Raw genomic sequence first — 21,949 nt, forward strand, 5'->3', positions numbered from 1 at the left:
TGCTTTAGTTAAAATATTATTTTCTTTTTTCTGCCTTGCTTCAATTTCAAATATCATTTCTGTTGGCCTGTCATTTTTCTTTTCTACTTAGGACTCACTGTATATGAAGGCCCGAAAGCCACTCCAAGATACAGTGTTAGGTAGATGGTGAGACATGATCAATAATGGTGCAATTTGAGTAGGCTAGATTATTTCATAGGATGGCTCAACAGGAACTTATTCACATTCAAATCGCCATGTTATAGTCAACCGGAAGCAGCCTCACGGTATTGTGTTCCACAGCTAGACAGTTCTAGGAAAGAAACTCTGCTCATGGAATTTTTGTTTAGTTTTAGGCACACAGAGAGTCAGGAAAGTTGTTGACAATGGTTGTAGCTAAATGAGTATTTGTTGTGAACGTTTTATAGAAGGGGGGGTCATAGATTGGAGTCCAGTCGAGCAATTACCACAAAAGTAATGATAGAGCAAAGACAGATTATGTCTCTTCTGAGAGAAAGAGGAAGTAGGAAAGCGAACTAAATTTCAAAACTGGCTTTGTACCCAATGAAGGCAGGAAACTGTACTCTTGGGATCTCCACCTCAGATGTGCCAACAGTACTTCATCTTAGGATGTATTTGACTCTTATACAGGTAGAGAATAGCATCGAGAGCAAGATACTTTCTGGAGCGGTAGAATGATCCAACAATTTTTCCAGTAATTTTTGCAATGGATCTGATGAAGGCCCTTCATTTCAGGTCAGGGGTGAGGATCAGCCCCAGAAGTTTTTCAAGGCAAGGTGCTTCCCAAGACGAGAGTTGTTTATTTCTACTGGGGCTACGTGAGAATATGAGCATTGATAATGAAAATATAGAAGTTTGATTTTATGATGCATTAAAGTTAACTAGCTAATTTTTTTTTTACCCCTATTATACCACACATTTCAGGTCAGAGGAGAAAGAGAAATGGAAAGATCCTGGTCTTTGTTGGTCTTTGAAGTGTTGCCATAAATGATAGTATCATCTACTTAGATATCGATGAATGATCATAGAATATGATTTGGAAGATAATTGATGAAGATCAGGAAGAGAGTTGGGCCTAGAATGGATCCTTGAGGCATGCCAGTGTTTATACTGTGAGCTTTGGATTTCTGTCTGTAAAATGTTTTTGACTTGTGATGGGGGGTATGAGACGAATGGATTCACCAATCATTTTTATAACCAACGGCTGTGCTAAACAACCAATCAAAATGTCGCAAAATTATTATAAAAATCGTCGAATTTTGGATTCAATCAGTTTGCCATTTGCTACGTCTCGGACCGCATTTAATTCTTCGCCGCCATCTTGGTTACTGATCTGAACTACACCGCCATCTTGGTTACTGATCTGAACTAAGCCGCCATCTTTGTTCAACACAAATGTCTCAAAACTTAACACTGTCCATCAACAATTACTTTAATAAACCTATCAGAGAGAAAGAATTTGATCGTTGAGAAGAGATTTCCAGCTATTCCATAGATGGAAATCTTGTAAAGTAGACTTTTATGCTAAACCATAACAAATGCCTTAGATATGTCAAGAGCTATTACTCTAGAAATAAAGCCAGCATCAATAAATTCACTGATTCTGTGTGATATTACCGTTAGCATATCAGCTGTTGATCTCTCAGAATACCAACCATATTGCTTGTTACTAAATATATTAATTTTGCTGAGATGGTTGACAACTTCTCTATTTGAATAGACTCAAGCAACTTACTCGTGAAGCACAGAAGGCTGATTGGTCTGTATTTAGATGCAGATTTTTAAATACTAGTCAAATTGTCAAAGTTGGGAAGCATTTATCTGTAAGATAACATTTTACCAAAATGATCCAAGATGGTAAAATTAAATTAATATTTATAAAATTATCTCAGCCAGATATAAAAGCTCGATAAAACCAAATAGGAAATATAGCTTATAATATGAGCAAACCGTTAATAAAATATGTTAAAAAACACTTTGAAATGAGTTAAAAACATATTTAATCTGAAAAGGAAACACTAGATAAATGGATAGTCCTTAATCCGCAGAGTTTCGAAGAAATACTCTCCTTCTCATCAGAGGGTAGGAATTAGCAAAATGCGAGATCGGATTTTGCATGCAGAAGTATTTGATGAAACAACAAGTAAGTCAAAGATCTTACTTGAAAACAAAATAAGTTAAGCAGAGGGAATATGGTAAAGAAAAAGGTGATTACACATGAATGGATAGTCTGGTGGAAGATAAAAAATCCAGTGACGGTAATATCCAAATGTAAAACTTCAAGAAAGTTAAAAGAATTTCCATTTGTACAAGTAAAATCCAAGGAAATCCCGGAATTGATCGTGGCTATACATCAGTCTTTTATTCTGCACATATCTACCTAGAATGTCCAGATTAAATCTTCTGAGGCCATCAGAATTAAGTTTGTTTTTAAGACTCATATTAAACCATTGGAATTATCAATATCAACAGAGATTTTAACTGAGATCATATTTTAATATTGTAAGAGTTGTCTCTCTTTTCCGGCTTCAGATTTATGCTTATTTTTTAGTGACATAAGGATTTTAAGTAACTTGGAGTTACTTCTCTTTGCTTTTCTCATTACTATATAAAGTGATTACATGTATTCTCTCTCTCTCTCTCTCTCTCTCTCTCTCTCTCTCTCTCTCTTTTTACTTTAGAATGTAAATAAAGCAGACGTGTATCTCCTGTCTGTGTGTTAAATGAAAAACATGTTTACATGATAATTTTAATTTTGTTGATGTTGATCGCCTCCTATAATCTGAGTCCTATTTAAAACAAATATCTGTTTTATTTGATTCTTCAGTTTCATTATTAACCATCATAAACATCTATCATATCATTTTCATATTATTTCTCTCCATGCAACAGATGTCCTCTACTCTCACTGCCCAGGTGTCATTTTCACGCATCATCACACTGCATACACATGCCTGATAGACATGGCTCTCAAAAGGTTCAGCTTTTAATGGATTTCATCAGCAGGAGTTCATTATTATATCCAATTACAAAAGAGAGAAAAAAAAATCTTGAAAATCTCTGGATGATAGTGTAATTGATTGGGTATGTGTAGAATTGTTGCCAGTGTGATAACAAGGAATGGCCAATCCTCATCGATGTCAGCTTCACACCAGCAACGTGAACACGAATAAAAATCGCTCACACCTCAACATAAACAAAAAAAATAAACGTCAGAATCAGTATAATGGTGAAACGAACTTTAACGCTTATAATAAGGTTTTATTTAACAATAAAGATAAATCATTTTTTTAATTTTATATGCGTGTGCTGTGTCAATATGCGAGAGAAAAATAAGTCATTGAATGATTTACAAGATGTTCATAGTTCTTGGAAATAATAATTGTCTGTATTTTTGAGATGAGGTGTTTTCATTGATTGAGATTGTCGGACTGACTTCCTCATCTTGGTTGTTATTGTCACAACGTTTCGGCCGTTTTGCCCTCCGGCCTTCATCAGGTGTTTTGTATCGAACTGGAGAACCGTTTCTTAGGAGTCTCGAACCCAACCCTTTATTATTATTATTATTATTATTACGGGCGTACCGTGTTCGGACTCCAGCTAGGCTCTGGGACATAGTTGCTGATTCTCTGTTTTGACTGTTACTTTTCACTGACTTCTTTCAGGATTGAACTCAGCACCTTTGGGTAACTGTAAACTTTGATACAACGTCTAGGACCACTCGGCCATATGTCACTAGGACAAGAGACTCCTAACAAACGGTTCCCCAGTTCGATACAAAACACCTGATGAAGGCCGAAGGGCAAAACGGCCGAAACGTTGTTCTTGGAAATAAGTTCTTGGAAATAAGTATTAGATTTTTAAAATCATGCATAGTCATAAGGACTTTATATATATTTCTTAAATAGAATCAGATAGAACTTGTGTAAAAACTGTACCAAAAGAGGAAAAAGGATTCCTTCTTCAACTGAGGCAATCATGTTTTTTTTAAAACAAAAATATTTCTTTTTTTTACAAAAGGAATTAAACATTTCTTAAATTGATTAGTTCCAGTAGTGTGGTAATTTTGCTCCATGAATGTGTCTGAGAAGACAAAAGGTTATTTTTTAGGAATTAATCCAGTGAGAATGGAAGGTTAATATTAGCAGCAATGCATTTCTGTCTTCCATGAGGTGTCTCCTGTATGACGACTAGCCGAAAAAGAGAAAAAGAGGCCAAGAAAGAGAAAGTTCATCTTTGCGCAGTGTTTTTATACGCTTCTGGATGGCTCCAGCAAAGGTATCAGAAAAAGATTTGAAAAATGTGTTTTTCTTCGCACGTTGATTGGATGGACAGTGGATACCCTGTCACATGATGTGCTCTGTTTTACGTCTGCATGAAAAGACAGTTTTACTTTTTACTTTTACAGAATTTGCATGGGTGGATATGGAAAATGTGTGCATAACTGAAATGTTATTTATTTTAATGTCTCTGGCGTATTGCTACAATAGTTTGAAAAAAATATTGAGCTTGAAGCCATCCACAGATTTATTGAAAGTTAGATAAGCAGTATAGAAAGCACATTAAACATGTCAATTATGTTTTACTTCCATTATCAACAACTGCTTTTCCATTTCCAATAATTATATACAAAGGTCAGACAAAATAATGGAAAAACCTTGTAAACTTTAGATCAATTTTAAAACATCTAATAAAAATTGAAAAAAAAAATACAAAACTTTGATTTCATTTTTTTTTATGGTTATTGTTATCTTGAATTAATTGGTTAAATTTATTTTTTATTTCAGATGCATAGTAGTAAGAAAAATGAAAATGATAAATCTTTAAAATTTTCAAAGAGGGCTTGGTTGTTTTACGGCATATCAACCCTTTTTGGGTTATTTAATGCTGAATACAAAGATTTTGAAGAAAATTTTTTTAATAGAGTATGTTTGTTGTTTTCAAGTCGGTTTCTATTTAACCCATAGTTGGGACCCTAACAGGTACTACCACTCCAGGTCAGAGTGGACCTGGGAGCAATGGTGATTAGAGGGTGGCTCCACACTCCCCGAAGCCCGCAAGCTGGGGCCTCACCACTGGATATAGTTTAAGGTCATATCCAGGACCTTCAGTATGGCAGGTGCTACTGTATCGGAAATGGCTGAGATGGTGACCGTATCAAGAGGAATTGTCTCTAAAGTGATGGCAGTCTATGAAAAAGGAGAAACACTTTCCTCTAAACAAAATTTTTGAAGAAAGCCAAAGCTGTGTAAAAAGATCGTCGAGCCCTTGTAAGGATTGTGAAAAAAAAAAAAAACCATGGCACCCAAAATTACAGCAGAGGTTAACATTTATCTGGATAATCCCATTTAAACAAAAACTATTCGATGAGTTTCACAAGACTGGCTTTCAAGAGAGGGCTGCCATAAGAAAACCATTGGTTTCGATTATATTCCATTATTTTGTCCAAACCTTGGATGCACATGTACAGTAATTGTGCTCAATTTTCTATACTTTTGTGAGGTGCCCGGTATACTCAGGAAATTGCTCAATATTATTTTTTAATTATTTATATTCTTGACATGCTCTAGCAAATTGTTCCTAGAATTAATTACTTTCTTAATAAATAAAAGCTGATGTTTATTAGGGGTGAGCGATCAAAATACTTGTTCTCATTGAAATATTTTTGAATTCAGTATTCTGTACCACATCTTCCTTAAGTAAGAGATTGAATAAGTTTGCTATAGGACACACCAGAATGGGAGTAAAAGCATGGCTGAATAGATAGTGTTAGATCCATGGCTTATATTTAGGTTAAGCTACAAAAGTACATACAATCTGTACTGTTTCAACAAGATAGGCATTGATATCGTTGGTGGTATGGCTGATGACTTGGAAATGATTTGCATGACCTTGCATATAATGGAGGTAAGACTGGTTGCTTGATAATTTGTTGCCTTTTTTTAATATTCGATGTGTGGTCAGTATTCTTCAGTCATTCAGCACCATATCTTCCTCAAGTAAAAGATTGAAAAGGTTCGCTTTAGGATATGCCAGAACAAGAACAAGAACATGGCTGAATAGATAGGCTTATAGCTTTCATCAAGAGTATGGTCTACACCATTTCAACAAGATAATCATTGATGTCATCGGTGGGATTTCTCCGTCTTGCATGAGTGATGACTTTCTCCTGTCACGACTGCTGTAGATTGAGGAAAACATTTATGCAAAGAAAGTATTCTGAGGCAGTAACCATTTGAATCCCTAATTTTGTTATTGACCGTTTTTTTTTTTTTGTTTTTTTTTCGCGATCAGGTATCCATTCTCGCTTGATCTTGCTGATTGTTGTTATTGAACAACATTCATGATGCTTTTTGTTGGCATTCATGTCTCTGATATCTTTCTGTTAAGAATTCTTTCTAAAAAAATATCAGGTATTTAAAGTAGGGTACATGTGAAGGTTGCCAATGTCTCCAAGTGAAAGTGTGTGGAAGAAACTGAATTCGAACTTGACACACTCAGGTTGCCAGTCTGCGTCATCAACCACTAAGCCTCCCTTATCACAGAAAGAAAAAGTAAGGTAAAATAATCATAGGTGATTAACTCCAGTTTTATAATGCTAAGTAAGATAGATAGCCGAAAGTGATGATGCACTGAGCACAATTGATACACATTTATAAATTATATGAGGTGCTTTCAATAAGTTTCCAGACTTTTTTGCACAGACATGTAAAATTGTTGTAAACTCCTAAAAATTCGGTATGTTATTGCGATACATCTAATAAGATGACAGACTAATTTTTATGATTTCAGGTCCAAATGAACAACTACAGCAGAAATTGGAATACTAAAGCCTGATTGTAACAATTGGTGAATTTCAAAGATGCAATCTGGACGTGAGGACACTTTAGAATAACAATATACAATAGAATAGAATTCTTTTATAAATTTGGAAAAAAATGCTACAGAAATGGATGGAACACTTCAGACTGCTTTTGGACCATCTTGCATGAATCGAGCATTAGTTTTTTAGTATCATAAGGAAGGCAGGGAGTCTGTGAGGGATGATGAGAGGTGTGGTAGGAGTAAGGAAGCCAGAACACCAGAGTTTATTAGCCAAATAAAGAATTTAATGGATAAGGACTGTCGTGTGTCTATAGAGACAATAATTGCAGTTTGATGTCAGTGTGGGAACTGCACACACAATTATTTGCGAGGAACTGAAGATGTGGAAGATTTCCACGAATGCACCAGTTCAGAACACCATCCTTGTCACAGACTATTTGACTAAGATGAGCATCAAGACAGTTCCTCACTCTCCCTATAGTCCAGATTTTGCCCCTTGCGACTTTTGGTTATTCCTTAAACTCAAGGAAAACCTTAGAGGCTGTTGTTGTGAGACAATTGAGAATATGAAAGAAGATGTGACAAGGGTCATTGCCACGCTCAATAAGAGGACTTCCATAGGGCCTTCCAAAAGTTGCTGGAATGGTACAACAAGTGCATTGCATCTGGAGGCGATTACTTCAAAGGAAACTAGAGTTTCATGTACTATCAATAAAAGTGCTCATACAAAAAAACGTTTGGAAACTTATTGAAAGCACCTTGTACTTTAGGTAAAGCATTCGCTTACAACAAGTATTTCGAAATAGTCACCCATACAAGTACTGACCAAGCTCATATTTGCTTTCCTCCATTCAAAGCTTTGTTTTTAATTGTTCAGTTTTAAAAGCCATGCATAATTTAACATTCAGCAATTATGTGCAAGAAATCTGTACATACTCTCGCTTTCCTTTTGTTGCCAAGTACAACTTCCTGGCTTTTTTGTGCGCCTCCTCTTCTGACAATCTGTGGTTGAACTGTACCAATAGCTGTTCAGCAAACTTTTGACCAGCACCATAAATGCGGCCATAATTAAACACCTGTAAATGTGCAATTAAAAAATAATTTGAATTATTTCCAGCAGCTGCAATTAAAAACAACACAAAAGCATTCATAAAAGAAAAACATTGCTGCATATTATAATTGACGCGGCTGCAACATTTAAAATTGCAGATGAACAGAAATCTGCTTGTGTGCCAGCAAGTCTCAAATATAGACACAAAGAAATGACCCTAACTCTAACACTTTAGAAATGAAAGAAGTTTAGTTGAAGTGAAGTAGGTCTTAACACGTTGACTGTCATGCCAATAATTTATGTTGATGGCTTCTTTTCATTACCAAGGCTGCCAACAATTATTGTAGAGCCACATTTCTTTAGCTAATCCTACCTCACTTTGACCTAATTCTGACTTTTGTATGTCAACTCTTTCAGTGAAAAGAGTTTGAAGAGATTTATCTCATATTAGATCACCCGTGACCCGTTGGGTCAGTATATGTTATAGCTAGCTATGAAATAGTGAGTATACAGAATGAATGTATAAAAGTGCAAGTGAGTATACAGAAGTTATTTATAAATGTGCAAAAATCGAATGCACGCGCATGCGAAAACAAACATGGCGACCAGTGAAAACAATACACAATTTTGTATGCACAAAAAATTGAATGCATGCACACATAAAACAAACATGGCGATCAGTGAAAACAATACAGAATACATTGGATAATAAAGGTCTTAACATCATTGCCCTTAGATTAAATGAAAAATCCTATATATAAGAGGGGTGAAATCAGTTGAAAAGAATTGAAAACAAAAAAATGAAAAAAAAAATACAAGAAGGGAGGGTGCATTGTGCAGATCCACTCTAGATGTGTGTGTGTGTGTGTGTGTGTGTGTGTGTGTGTGTGTGTGTGTGTGTGTGTGTTAACAGCCTTAAAAATATCAGTAAATGATAATTAACTGATTAAGTAATATTTAACGGTGAGACCTTTTCAAAGCAAATCTTTTGAAAAAAACAAATGAAAAGCCTTCCCCTACACACACTCACACGTTTTGAAGTGTTCCTACATATTTTTAAAATGTTTGGAACTTATAACCCCACCCCATTTCTGTCCCCACCACCAAACTTGAAAAAAATGCTAACAATTACATGTCTTGTTATTTTACCAAGAAGTGGGGTCTCATTTTACGTTAAATTTAAATACGAAATTGATCCCCCATGCTAAAATGTTACATTTTAATGATTTAAAAAAAAAAAATGTCTTTCTTTATATTATCTTTAAAGGCGGTTGAAACGTATTAATAAAAAAAAGTAGATTCTGATGTCTTTTTAGGAGGTAAATTACACTGGGTTAGGTTGTAAAAAAAAATATTTCTTTTTAAATATGTAAATTGATCAAGTATTTTTTTTTTTACATTAGAAAAATATTTTTGCTTTGTTTTTTGTTTGAAAACAATTCCAACTTGCAATGAAAAATACAAATAAAATAATCGTAAATAAATAATAAATAAAAACTTTTTTTTATCAAGTTCTAGTTTTAATCATGCACAACTTGGATAAAGAAAATATTTTTTTTTCAAATATGCAGGTACACTTGAACAATCGGCACTCCCCTTACAATTTTTTTATTTTCGTCTTTTTTTAACTATTTCTGTGAATTATTGGACACTAAGCTATCAGATTATAAAAAAAATTGAAAAAAAATCAATAACTAAAGATTTGGAAGGGGGTTCAGTTTCACATACAACATTCTAGTAAATCTATCCTCCATTTTAAAAACGATTTACAGCCCTAATTTTACATTGTCTCCTTCAGCGCCCTCCCCACCCTGCCATTATTATTATTTTGTTTCCTTTTCTTTTTTTTTTGTGACTTTTCACTTTGATAAAAGTTCAGCCCTCCCCCACCCAGTTATTATTTTTTATTTATTTATGACTATGTTTTTTGCATTTAATGACTCGCACTATTTTTTAAATAGTACTAGTCTACCTGTTGGCTCTTAACTGGCAAGATGAAAAATGTTCAAAATAAAGTGATTTTGAGATTATATTGTCTTTTATTGTCTTGAGAAAACAATTTTTTTTAAGTGATGAATGAAAAAACAAAACTCAGGAAGCCCCGAGAGCACTACTGTAAGCATTACTAAAAATTAAGGAGGCCCTACTAAAAGCACTACTAAAACCAAGTTTCTACCCCCCCCCGCCTCCTTGAAGAGAAAATATTTTTAAGTAAGGCCTGAAGAAAAAATAAATCGACAGAATCCATAGGAACGCTACTAAAAGCAGTAAATATAGTTATAAATAGGATTATAGTTATATATTGTATATTTATAGTTAAAACGTTTTTTGTTTAAACTCAACAGGGTTAAATTACATTTATTTGTAAGGAAAACATTAAAATAAGTTAAAACAAAAGAATATTGTTGACCCTGTGTATGATTTGAATAGCAGCAGTGGCTTTTAGTTAATACCGGACTTAAGACAGGGTGGCCATGAAATAGATAATCAGACAAATTTTTTGAAATAAGTCAGAAACCAGATGGACGGTTTAAACGCCCAAGCAAGCAAGTTGTTCTGAGTTTTATAATTATATAAATTTATGAACCTTGTTTGGAATAATTTGGTGGAATTTTAATCTTCTTCATGGGATTAGGGTTTCATATGTATATATGGACTTGCAATTTCTAATGAGAAGATCTATTTCCTTCTACAATTTTTTTGTTGTTGGAGAACTGGAAACAGTTTAGAAATAATTCAAACCTATTTCGACTCATTTTGGAAGAAATGCGTTTCTTTTACAGTGGACTATTGTTCCAATGGAGCTTTTGGGATCCAATCCCATCCACAGTAGAATTCCTAAGAATGTTTCAATTTCTTTTCTTGTTGTAGGAATCCATTTTCTATGCCTACATGTACAAGTCAGTCTGTTTTCACTCATTTTTATGATAGCAACTTGATCAGCATACTAATGCTAAAACCTTAAAATTAAGGGAAAATGCGTTTTTAGTGCATATAGCTAAAGTATTATGCAAATTTATGGAAACATATTTGGTATTGATTGTATGTATTCTTGAAGCCCCACCTTGATATAAGCCATGGACCTAACACCATCTATCAAGCCATCTTATTGTTCACATCCTGAATATTTTCAATCTCTCATTTGAGGAAGTTGTGGTGCTGAATAACTGGAGAATAGAGACTGTGTGTTGAATTTCAAGAAAGGCAACAACAAGCCTCTAGATGTTTGATTTAGTTGTTTTAAGGCATATCAACCATTTTTGGATTCAATCATTTTGGCAAAACTTTTTATGCTTCAAATTATATTTTCAAATTTTTACTCATGTTGTTTAGTTTGATGGTTTTGTGGATAAAAATTTTTGTTTTTGTTTTTGGCTTTACAGAACATGATTGAGTTTTGTAAGGGGAAAAGAAAAACCAATAACATAAATGTTCAGTGCATTTAAGTCTGGAAGCCAATATCTTCAGGTAGCCTGATCTGATAGGCACTAGTCTCTATTATTGAATTACATGTCCCACTTCCATAAGCATGTGGAATCACCTCAAAACTTCAAATGCTATTTCTTCATCATAACAAGGATTTTTATCCAAAAGATCCCATTTAATTAATCTGCTGATTCAAATAATGTTAATATTTTATTTTTATTTTTGTTTTTTTTCTTTTCTTTTTTAACTTATTCAATTTAGGTTTGATTTTTCTGTTTAAAATCCAAGAAAAGAGGAAACAATAAAATTGATTTTTTTATTGACTGATTATTTTGGCTTTTGATTAGTTTTGCCTGTCTGTCTTAGAGCCTATCAACTGAGTCGATTTTTTTAACAAATCAGTTTTTGTTTTTTTATATATGATTTTTCTACCTAAAAATGTAGCAGACAAAAGATAAACAAGGTGAAAAAAGGTAGTGAGCAAAACAAAGGAAAGTGGTTATTATGGATGAATACAGAGGTATGTCCTCCTTCTTTTTAGTGGCTGTCCTTAACTTGGTTCATGTTCTGGGCAGAATGAAATCTATTAACATATTGTTTATCTGAAGAACATGGTTCAACGATTCACAAATAGCATTGGCTATTCAGAAATTGAGTTTGCAGAATGCAAAGTATCGATAATAATATTTGAAAATCAAACTGATTGTCTATATATTATAAATACAGGGAAGAACAATAAAAGTGTCGTCCCTAAAGAAAACAACACTACAGCTTTATTTTAAAACTTTTATTGAAAAAAATCAATTCAGGTAACTTGATTGTAGTAGAGCTGACATCTATTCAATGTAGCCACTTTCAGCCTGAATCACTGCCTCTTTACGGGCCCAGAACTAGGAAAATGCCTTTTCCACAAGCAACTGCAGGAGTTTGGCAAATACTTGGTGGATGGCGGTGATCAGGCTGGCTTTGGTGATGTGGGAGGTCATGTTAGTGATATTCTCAACATACAACCAAATGAAGTAGTCCAGCAAGTTCAGGACGGGGGAGGACAGGGGTGACTGCAACAAGGTACAAAGTTGTAGTACTCCTTCTGAAGCATTGTCTGGGTCTCTGTGGACTTGTGAGTCCTGCTGCCACACACAGGGTCTGCCAGCAGACACCTGATTGCACTTAGGGATCACAACACTCTTCAGCACATCCAGATACACTTTGGTGTTGACTTTCAAGCTGACTTTGAAGATGTGAGGTGGTATAATGTAGCCCTCACTTGAAACCATACCAAAGATCATAACTGTGGTTGGAAACTTTCCTTCAAGCATTAAATCATCCGGATTTGCATTTGAGGGTGCTGGCAATGGTCTTGTTATCATAACTTGGACTGGTAGAGAGCATTAGCTGTACAGCGGCACATTTCCGATTTCACTCATTCAACATTGTGTCACTTTCAGGCATGAAAGAAGACTCCTATCGCTCTTGGGATTTGTACACAACTGGCCAACTTGTAGATGGTTTGCAACAAAAAAAGAAAAACCGGTTTTCATCAAACAGAAATGGAATTATGTCATCTTTTCTAGGACAACAATTTTATCTTTCCACCCTGCATATATAGAGAGATATCGATCGATCGATGCCTGCGTTCAGTCTCGAAAGACAAAGGATACCCCTGTAGGGGTAATTGCACATGTAATTGTGAGGCAGGGGTCACGCAATCCCTAACCACACCTCTCCTGAATCGACACTGTTTGGGTCCAGTGGCAAGGAGAAGACTAGGACGACTAGAAACAATGCCGAGATAAGCAGAGAGCACATACAGCACCTGAAAGTCCCAAATGGTCACCCATTTAGTACTTACCAGGCTCAACGTTGCTTAACTACGGTGATTTAGCGGGAATCGGTGTGTCAACGTGATTATGCCATATATTAGAGATAGAAATGCTATTATTTCATGTATATATACTTATAATATTGTAAGGTGATATAATATATTGGGTATAGATTTTCAGCATTTACTTCAACAGTGTCCAATATGTGAGTAGAGCTTAGTAGTAATAGTATAAAAATATATGTAGGGATTCGTTTGGTGATAAAATATGAGCGTCTCTGTGTAGCTTAATTGCCATAAACATATTTTCATACTAGTAGGAGATATAGATAGATGTTTTATAAATAAAAGTGAAATATTCTCTCTTCTAATACATAAAAGGCAAAATGGGCGTGAGCATGTCCATGAAAGGCTTTTTGCATCGGGCTTCTTGTGTCAGATTTTGCAAGAAATTTTTGCATACTTTTCAGATTGTAATATCTCGCATTCGCAAATGGGCATTGTCTATCAGGCTAGTGTGCTATATAAAGGGTAAATGTCTGTTTGTATGTTTAACTAAAACTCGAAAAATACATAGCAAATACCCACAAAGTTGTTTTTATTTACATTTTTTTTTTTAAATCAGCATACCCCCAGATGTATAATATGCAATTTTTATTTTTTAATGTTTATTATTTGGGATAAAGTGATCATATATCATTTAATGTTATCAAGCCATACATGCATTGTTTAATGCTATCATGTGAAGAAAAGTAACTGACTTTTTTTCCACACGGTTATTCCCCTTACACCAACTTGAGGTATGTGTGTGTGCATGTCCAGACAGAGGAATGGACTGGGTGAAAAAGAAAGAAAGTGTGGGGTTTGGAAGGGAGAGGGAGAAAATGGGGAAAGAGGGAGAAGAGAAAGGGATAGAAGTTATGTTACACATTTGTCTCAAACAATGCCGGGTAGCCTTGCTAGTATAAAATAAATAAAACTATTACTTACCTTGGCATGATCTCGGCTTATGCCAACTAAATCTGCCGTTTTACTGTGCATATCTGTTTTATCGTTCTTTTTGCCTTGCAGATTCATCCAACCCAGTGCTGTACATCCTGAAGTTGAAGCATTATTGAAATTAATATGGAAAGAAACAGCTTTGTTTGAAGAAAGTTTTTTTTAGCATAATTGTTGCATTTTACATTTTGTTTGTTTATATATGCAAGCTAAGGGAAGATAACTGCTACCGTTTCCTGTATAGAACATGGGCAAACAAGTATGGTTATCTTTAATTTTTTTGTTATTGATTTTATATTTTACTGTTTAACATATATAATTTAAACATATATTTAAGATAACAGTTAATAACCATTAAAAAAGTTCAATTATTTAAAAATTAAAATACGATGAGCGTTCCAAAAGTAATGCCTCCTATTTTTTATTCTGTCTAAATGGATCTAAGTGAATTTCAAACTGCATTGGTATGATAACTGAACTTATGTCTTCATTACCTGAAAGTTTCATCTCTTTGTTGCAGATATTGATAGTGCAAGATTCTAAGAAAGCAACTCCTGTCATAGACGAGCATCAAAAGCAGAGATGGGTCATTGAATTCCTGGCAAAAGTGCATTGAGAATAATGGTGACTATGTAGAAAAATAAATTTTGGAACACAAAAGGACACTTGTTTTAAATGGTACCACTCTCATCTTCGTAGCTCTTCAACTAGGAAGCTTTTCTTTTGAAATGACCCTCGTATGACAAACCATGCTCGAGACACCCATGCATAATCATCGTTCACTACTGGCAAAAGTTCATTGAGAATGATAGTAACTATGTAGAAAATAAATTCTGGAGCATGAAAGGTCACTTGTTTTAATAGTATCACTCCCGTCTCCATAGCTCTTCAACTTTTGTGTTAAATAAAAAAAAAAAAATTTTTTAAATAAAAAACAATGGAGGCTTTCATTTTGGAACAACCCTTAATATGGCAATGATGCAAATAATACTTGTGTAAATGATGTAATAATTAGTGGAAAGAGCAGTGGACCTGGCATGCAGTGTTCAAGTTCTATCAAGTCTATTTGGCTATTTTCTCTCAAACTCTTGGGAAAGGTTCACAGTAACCTCCCCCTCCATCTCAGCTATGGATGAAATAGAGTAAACTAGACTCTCTAGCCTTGGTAGAGTAACTTTTCTAGGAGATGGACAACTTCAAAATAACATCAATCTAACTCAGTTTATCCAAGTATTGCTTCAAATCATCTTAGATATTTACCTATCATTGGAGAAGTGCAGTTAGGAATTAGGCAACCCTTGCAAATTCTTGGTACACAAGCATCCTTCAAGAGGATATTTATTCTGTTGAAACTCCTGAACATTTAATGTTGCTCGCTGTAAGAATACATGAAGATGCTACATGTCGTCCACAACATATCATGGTTAAACCATGTAACAAATAAAATCCTGAGGTTCGTTTTGCAATAAACAACAAAGCAAAAAAGTGGTAAATAAATAAATGTTCTTAAAGGCAAGATTAGTTACTCGGCCTAGCTGGATAAGTTGTTTGTGTTTTGACGTATTTTGAAGTGTTTATTTGATTTGAAATGCAAGTAATACTGAGTGGTTAAATTAAAACGAAAACAAAGATGGCGACATGATGATCTTGCCTTTTGAAATCCTAAAATGTTCAAAACTCTAAAATAAAAAATAATGAGAAGAATCAAGCAAATACATATCACAGTCACATTTATTGGATGGATTTCTCAGTATTTTTATGGATTTTCGAGTTTTTGAGCATTCTAAGGTCTTGAAAGGCAGGGTCCTCATGTCACCCTCTTTGTTTTCATTTTAACAACCGTTCAGCACTACTTGTATTTCAAACCAAATAAACGCTTTAAAATATGTCAAAATACAAACAACTTATTCAACATAATGTGGTAAAAACATGTAACAAATAAAATCTTGTAGGATTTCCTTCCACACAGATCTACAGTTGTTCAACGCCAAGTTTGATACTGGCAAGACATGTATCTCGACACAACTTTCTGGAAAAGTGCTTCTGTGGTCTCCAGAGATCAAGCAATGGACTAAGAGGTCTCATATTACATCTGAAGAAGGACACTGGCCCCTCCAAATTGGAACTTCTGACTGCCATGAGTGAGTGATCATTTTCAGGCAAAATATTTGCAATCAAATCAAAAACAAAGCAACATTCAAATTGGTGGACCTGATAGGCCATTTTCTCAATAATCATGATAAGCAAAGTGTTGCAATATTTTGATAATTAATGGGGTTGAGAGATTCTATTTATAAACGCTGCTAATAGGAACTGACAAATCAAATTAATTCACATTCTGCTATCAACCAATCAGAAAGCAGAATTACTCCATAAAAATCAAATCTTTTAGCATTCCAGCACATAATATTTTCGTGTCAACATGAGAAGGATCTTTTGCTCATTGGCTGCAAAATTATAAAGTCCAGAAACTGTACAGAACAGCTGCCCACTGAAAATTCTTCATCTCCAGGACTTGTATAGAATAACTACCCATCGGAAACTCTTCTAATTGAAGAGGTTATGGGCCCAGCGGTGACCTTACTTCGATGGATCAGAATCAATTGTGGTAAGTAAAATTTTTAGGATATTTATGAATCTAAAAGTTACACAAGGTAATTCAGGCACAATCTGAAAACAGAAACAACCCAAACTGTCTTTGTAGAATTAATACAGTTCTTAGATGACAGAAGTTTATCTCTGGTAATCCGAATAGCCTTGGATGATGGTTGCAAAGCATTGAACATATTAAGAGAGCATTATTTATCGAAAGGATAACCTAAAATTATCTCTTTATATACTGAAGTGACATCTCTAAAACATACAGAAGCCGAGACAATTACAGATTATAAGGTCCTACTCAAAAACACTAAAATTAAATTATATCTTTACCTCGAATAAAAACCGCAACTTTTCCAAAAACAATTTTTCTCCTAAGAAAAAGACAAACATTGTTTGCTACAATTGTAGGCGACCTAATCACAAGAGTTTCCAATGTAGATACAAACATTTCAAAAGGGACTCCATGAAAAATCTTTATCTTCATGTACATATGACGATTCAACAAATAGTAAAAATATGACTTTAAACTATATCCAGTGGTGAGGCCCCAGCTTGTGGGCTTTGGGGGAGTGTGGAGCCACCCTTTAATTGCCATTGCTCCCAGGTCCACTCTGACCCAGAGTGGTAGTACCTGTTAGGGTCCCAACTATGGGTTAAATAGAAACTGACTTGAAAAAAAAAATATATATACATATATATATATATATTCTATTAAAAACATTTCTTCAAAATCTTTGGATTCGGCATTAAATAACCTGAAAAGGGTCGATAGGCTGTAAAACAAAAACAACCAACCAACCAACCAAACAGTAAAAACTTTCTTGTCGATTGTGGTGCAACAGCACATGTAATTACGAAGGAATCGGATTTTATCAATTTTGATCCCAACTTTAACCCTCAGAGTCACTCTGTAGAGCTAGCCAATGGCAGTCGAGTAAACGATATCATTTTGAAAAGAGACGATGCTAAAATCTCGCTAAGGAACAATAAAGGTGAACTTTGTTTCTGTATTCTTGAAAAAACTCTTCTAATCCCAAAATTTAAGCCAAATATATTTTCTGTACAAGCTGCCACAAAACAAGGTGCAAATATAAACTTTAGCCCCAATAAATCAAAACTGGTGTATCCGAATGGAACTGTATTCGATATTAAAAATAAATGGAAGACTATATTACTTAAACAGCATAGTCCCATTAAAAACTGTCTGCAATGATTTACAGACATGGCATAAAATTCTTGGACACTGCAATATTTCAGATATCAAAAAGTTGCCAAATGCGGTTAATGGAATGAAAATAAAAACTTCAAAAAACTTGACAAACTGCAACGTTTGTACACAACGTAAACTGTCAAAGTACCAAAACAAGATACCAAACAAGAAGACCATGAAAATCCTACCACTGGTACATTGTGACTTGTTTTACGGCACACATAAATCAAAATTGACTACACAATACTCTTTCTAAGTTACCAAACATTTTCTATTTTCTTCTGCTTTGTTTTAATTTTACTTAACAAAAAATAAATACTTTTTTTACAGATACATATTACATATCTATATATCTATAAAAGTGAAATTGTCTGTGTGTCTATTGTATGTGAACATTTCTCTACCAAATTACTCTGTCAATTTTCAGTCTACAGACTTGAGATTTGACATAAGGGGTATTGAGATTTGGGAAAAACTTTGTGATCGATTTTCGAACAAAAATTTGCCTGTCAAGGGGCCAAAGTTAAATGATTTGATCTTTGAGAACTCTACCAAACTCCTCCGCAAATGTTGGGTCTAAACACTTGAAATTTTGTATGTATGTTCCTTGGACATGGATTAAACTTTTTAATTTGATTTGAGCCCAAAATAATAAATATTAAGAGGTCAAAATTGGGGTCAAAATTTTAAAAAATTTTTACCTTTCAGCCAATTTTTGTTCTAAACAGTTGAAATTTTACATAAAGTGTATTCAGACATAGGGCAAGCTTTTGCCTACCAAGGGGTCAAAGTTCAAAAGATTTGACTTTTGTGGTCTCTAGCAAACTATCCAGCCAATTTTGGGTTTAAACATTTGAAATTTTACATAAAGGGATTCAGACATGTAGCAAGCTTTTTAATCAGTTTTTGGGCGAAAATTTTGCTGCAAGAGGTCAAAGTTAAATGAGTTGACGTTTGCAGACTCTACCAAACTCCACCAATTTTTGGTCTAAACACTTGAAACTTTAGATGTAGGTTACCTGGACATGAGTCAAACTTTTTAATATATATATATATATATATATATATAGACACACATGCACATAAAGTTATGAACAGTACATAAGACTCAAGCAAAGCTGAGCTGAACTACTAGTATATAACAGGAATGCATAATTAAAATTAAAAATGCCTTCAGTTTCACATGCTCACCTTTTCAAGGTAAAAATAAAAATCAATTTTTTTATTTCTCTTTTTATAATTTTTTTTTTTTTTTTTTACACACACGTATTTTTCTTTGACATTTGAACAAAATTAGAAATGTATTCCTTTTTTATATGCTCAAATTTTAAGATCCAAATGACTTCTGATTTTATTTTACATATTTGAATACATAAATATATATTTACTTTTGAACAGAATTAAACATGAACCGAAAGGACTTCCACATTATATAAAAAATAGGGTGGAGGATGTTACAATATTCTTGATAATTAATGGGGTATGCTGCCTCAAAGTTGGGACATTCTATTTAACAAACACTGCTAATAGCAACTGACAAATCATTAATTCGCATTCTGCTATCAATCAGAAACCAAAATTGCTCCATAAAAATCAAATCTTTTAGCATTCCAGCACATAATTTTTTCGTGTCAACATGAGAAGGATCTTTTGCACTTTAACTGCAAAATTATAAAGTCCAGAAACTGTACAGAACAGCTGCCCACTGAGAATTCTTCATCTCCAGGTCTTGTATAGAATAACTACCCATCGAAAACTCTTGAAATTAAACATGGCTTCGAATTCAAGTGAAATTTATATGAATTCAAAAACAAATTTCAGGATGGGATCAATTTATATGGTAACAATGAGTTTGTAATCAATTAGTTTATGAATAAACAATACTTAATTTCCCAAGAAAAACAAATAGACTAAATAACCTATAATATTTATGGTTCAATCGTTTCTGTAAGTCACATGACCAAGAAAATTTCATAATTTCATAAGTGTGGAATAATTTCGTGAATTAATTTAAGATGTTATATTTATTTTTCTTTAAATCTAAATTTGCATTAGCCACAATGTTTCGTTTTAATGTAACTCAAGTTGATCAGGTTTCATTGATCTTTTTTGGTCAAGCATTCTTGACAAAAAAAAAAAAAACAGCCGATAGGTGACCGTTCATCATGAATAGCACGTATGAATCAAAATTTTAAATACACTTTCTGAATATTAACAAACATTTTTTTTACTTCATTTTATGCATAGAATTTGTGAGTGAAAGAAATAAAAGTATAAATTAAAAAAAAAAAACAGAAAAAAAACGACTGAATAAGGAATGTAAATGTTAATAAAAGAAATAATCACAGAAAAGTCGAGTATGGATTTTTACATTCAACACATTGTTACTTTCACAATTGTTGAAGTCGATTGAGAAGAAATAAAACTGCGTCTTTTCCTTGATTCAGCAAATTGTAATATATCACTTTGTCATATAAGTCACATATTACTATAAAATATTTGAGAGCAACACAAAGTTATGGTGGACAAAGAGTCAAATTAAAACACAATAAAGATCAAGCTGAATGCTCACACATTATTTAGTCAAATAAATAAACATTAGCTCTTCCAGCAACATGCATCACACCTTCTTTGCTGATTAAATCACAAAAATATAGGACAGATGGGAAATAGCCTGCATGTCAATTACATATGTACATACATACACATTAAATATCTTTTTATCTATATACTGTATATGCATTGAATATATTGCATACAATCTCAGACTCATGAGAAAATAATTTATTGTTAATAACTCATTCTGAATCAACCCTAGTGCTACCAAAACAGGCTGTCTGAAGATATTGGCTTCCTGACGTAATGCACCAAACATTGTTGTTATTGTATTTTTTTTACTTTCCTTTTGCAAAACTCAATCATGTTCTGCAAAGCCAATAATAAAAGCAACCAAACTAAACACCATAAATAAAGATTTAAAAATATAAAGAACTTGAAGCATAAGAACCTTTGCCAAAATTATTGAAAGTGAAAAGGGTTGGTATGCCACAAAACAAAACAATCAAACTAAACATTATGAATAAATATTTGAACATAAGAACTTGAAACATAAAACTTCTTTTCCAAAATTATTTGAATGGATTAATGTCACAAAACAAAGCAATCAAACTGAATTACCCCTATATTTTGGGGGATAATAAGTCAAAGCGGGCACATCTTATGCATGTTGCATAAAAATATTAATGCACTGACTGGGTATGCATATCATGTTGGAAATCATTGTTCTAAACTCTTCCTTATATATATACTAGAAGGAGCCATTAACCGGCATAAGTATGCCCCTCACCCCATGAACAAAACTAAAGTACTTTTGTTGGTGCTGTTGTTGTAACCCAACCAGCAACCTCCTAATGTTTAGAAAGGCTTTCAAAATGGACACCACCAACCTCACTATGTTAAGAACGGCTTTCGGAATAAACATCCTCTTTTGTGAGTAGGGGAGGGGTTGGTCATTTTATGTATTTTTGACAGAAATATATTTTACAGCAAATTAATTAGGTTTGTGATGTATTTGCGTTTACAAATAATTAGAAGTATTTAAATTACACTCAGGTATCTTTCATCTTCTATATATATAAAAGCCAAACGTCTGTGTGTATGTATGTTTGTTTGTAACGCTAAAACGTTTGAAAGACGGAACCAAACTTGACAAATTTGGTATCATATTGAAGCCCCATCATCCGGATGACAAATATCGAAATTTCACGTCAAACGGACCACTAGAAGTGGGTCAACTGATCAGTTTTCTTCAAGGGGGACCCCAAAAAAACCTGTCATTATCTATATATATAAAAGACAAATGTTTGTTTGTAACGCTAAAACTTGAGATGAAAGATTCCTCTCCCCTAAGAATAAAACATATGTTCAATATCTGCTTTTGTTTTTTCATTGTTTATACGGTCTCGAGCAACGCCGGGTAGCCCTGCTAGTATATACATAAAAGCAAACTAAAATT

At 33.8% G+C, this 21,949-nt stretch overlaps 1 protein-coding gene across 3 annotated transcripts in view; it reads right to left on the bottom strand.

The window, feature by feature from the left end:
• The window catches only part of LOC145297542 (DNA polymerase subunit gamma-1-like), a 231,559-nt gene that overhangs the window by 28,981 nt on the left and 180,629 nt on the right, over window positions 1-21,949 (bottom strand). For all 3 annotated transcript variants that reach the window (XM_080143503.1, XM_080143500.1, XM_080143504.1), the window contains 2 exons: window positions 14,115-14,221; window positions 7,762-7,901 (listed from right to left, as the gene is read on the bottom strand). In XM_080143503.1, coding sequence (XP_079999629.1) covers window positions 7,762-7,901; window positions 14,115-14,221 — 247 coding nt within the window. The remainder of the gene's footprint in view (window positions 1-7,761; window positions 7,902-14,114; window positions 14,222-21,949) is intronic.

The sequence above is a fragment of the Euprymna scolopes genome, chromosome 18 (genome assembly GCF_053919585.1).
Source record: "Euprymna scolopes isolate OS-2025 chromosome 18, ASM5391958v1, whole genome shotgun sequence".
NCBI lineage: Eukaryota > Metazoa > Mollusca > Cephalopoda > Sepiida > Sepiolidae > Euprymna > Euprymna scolopes.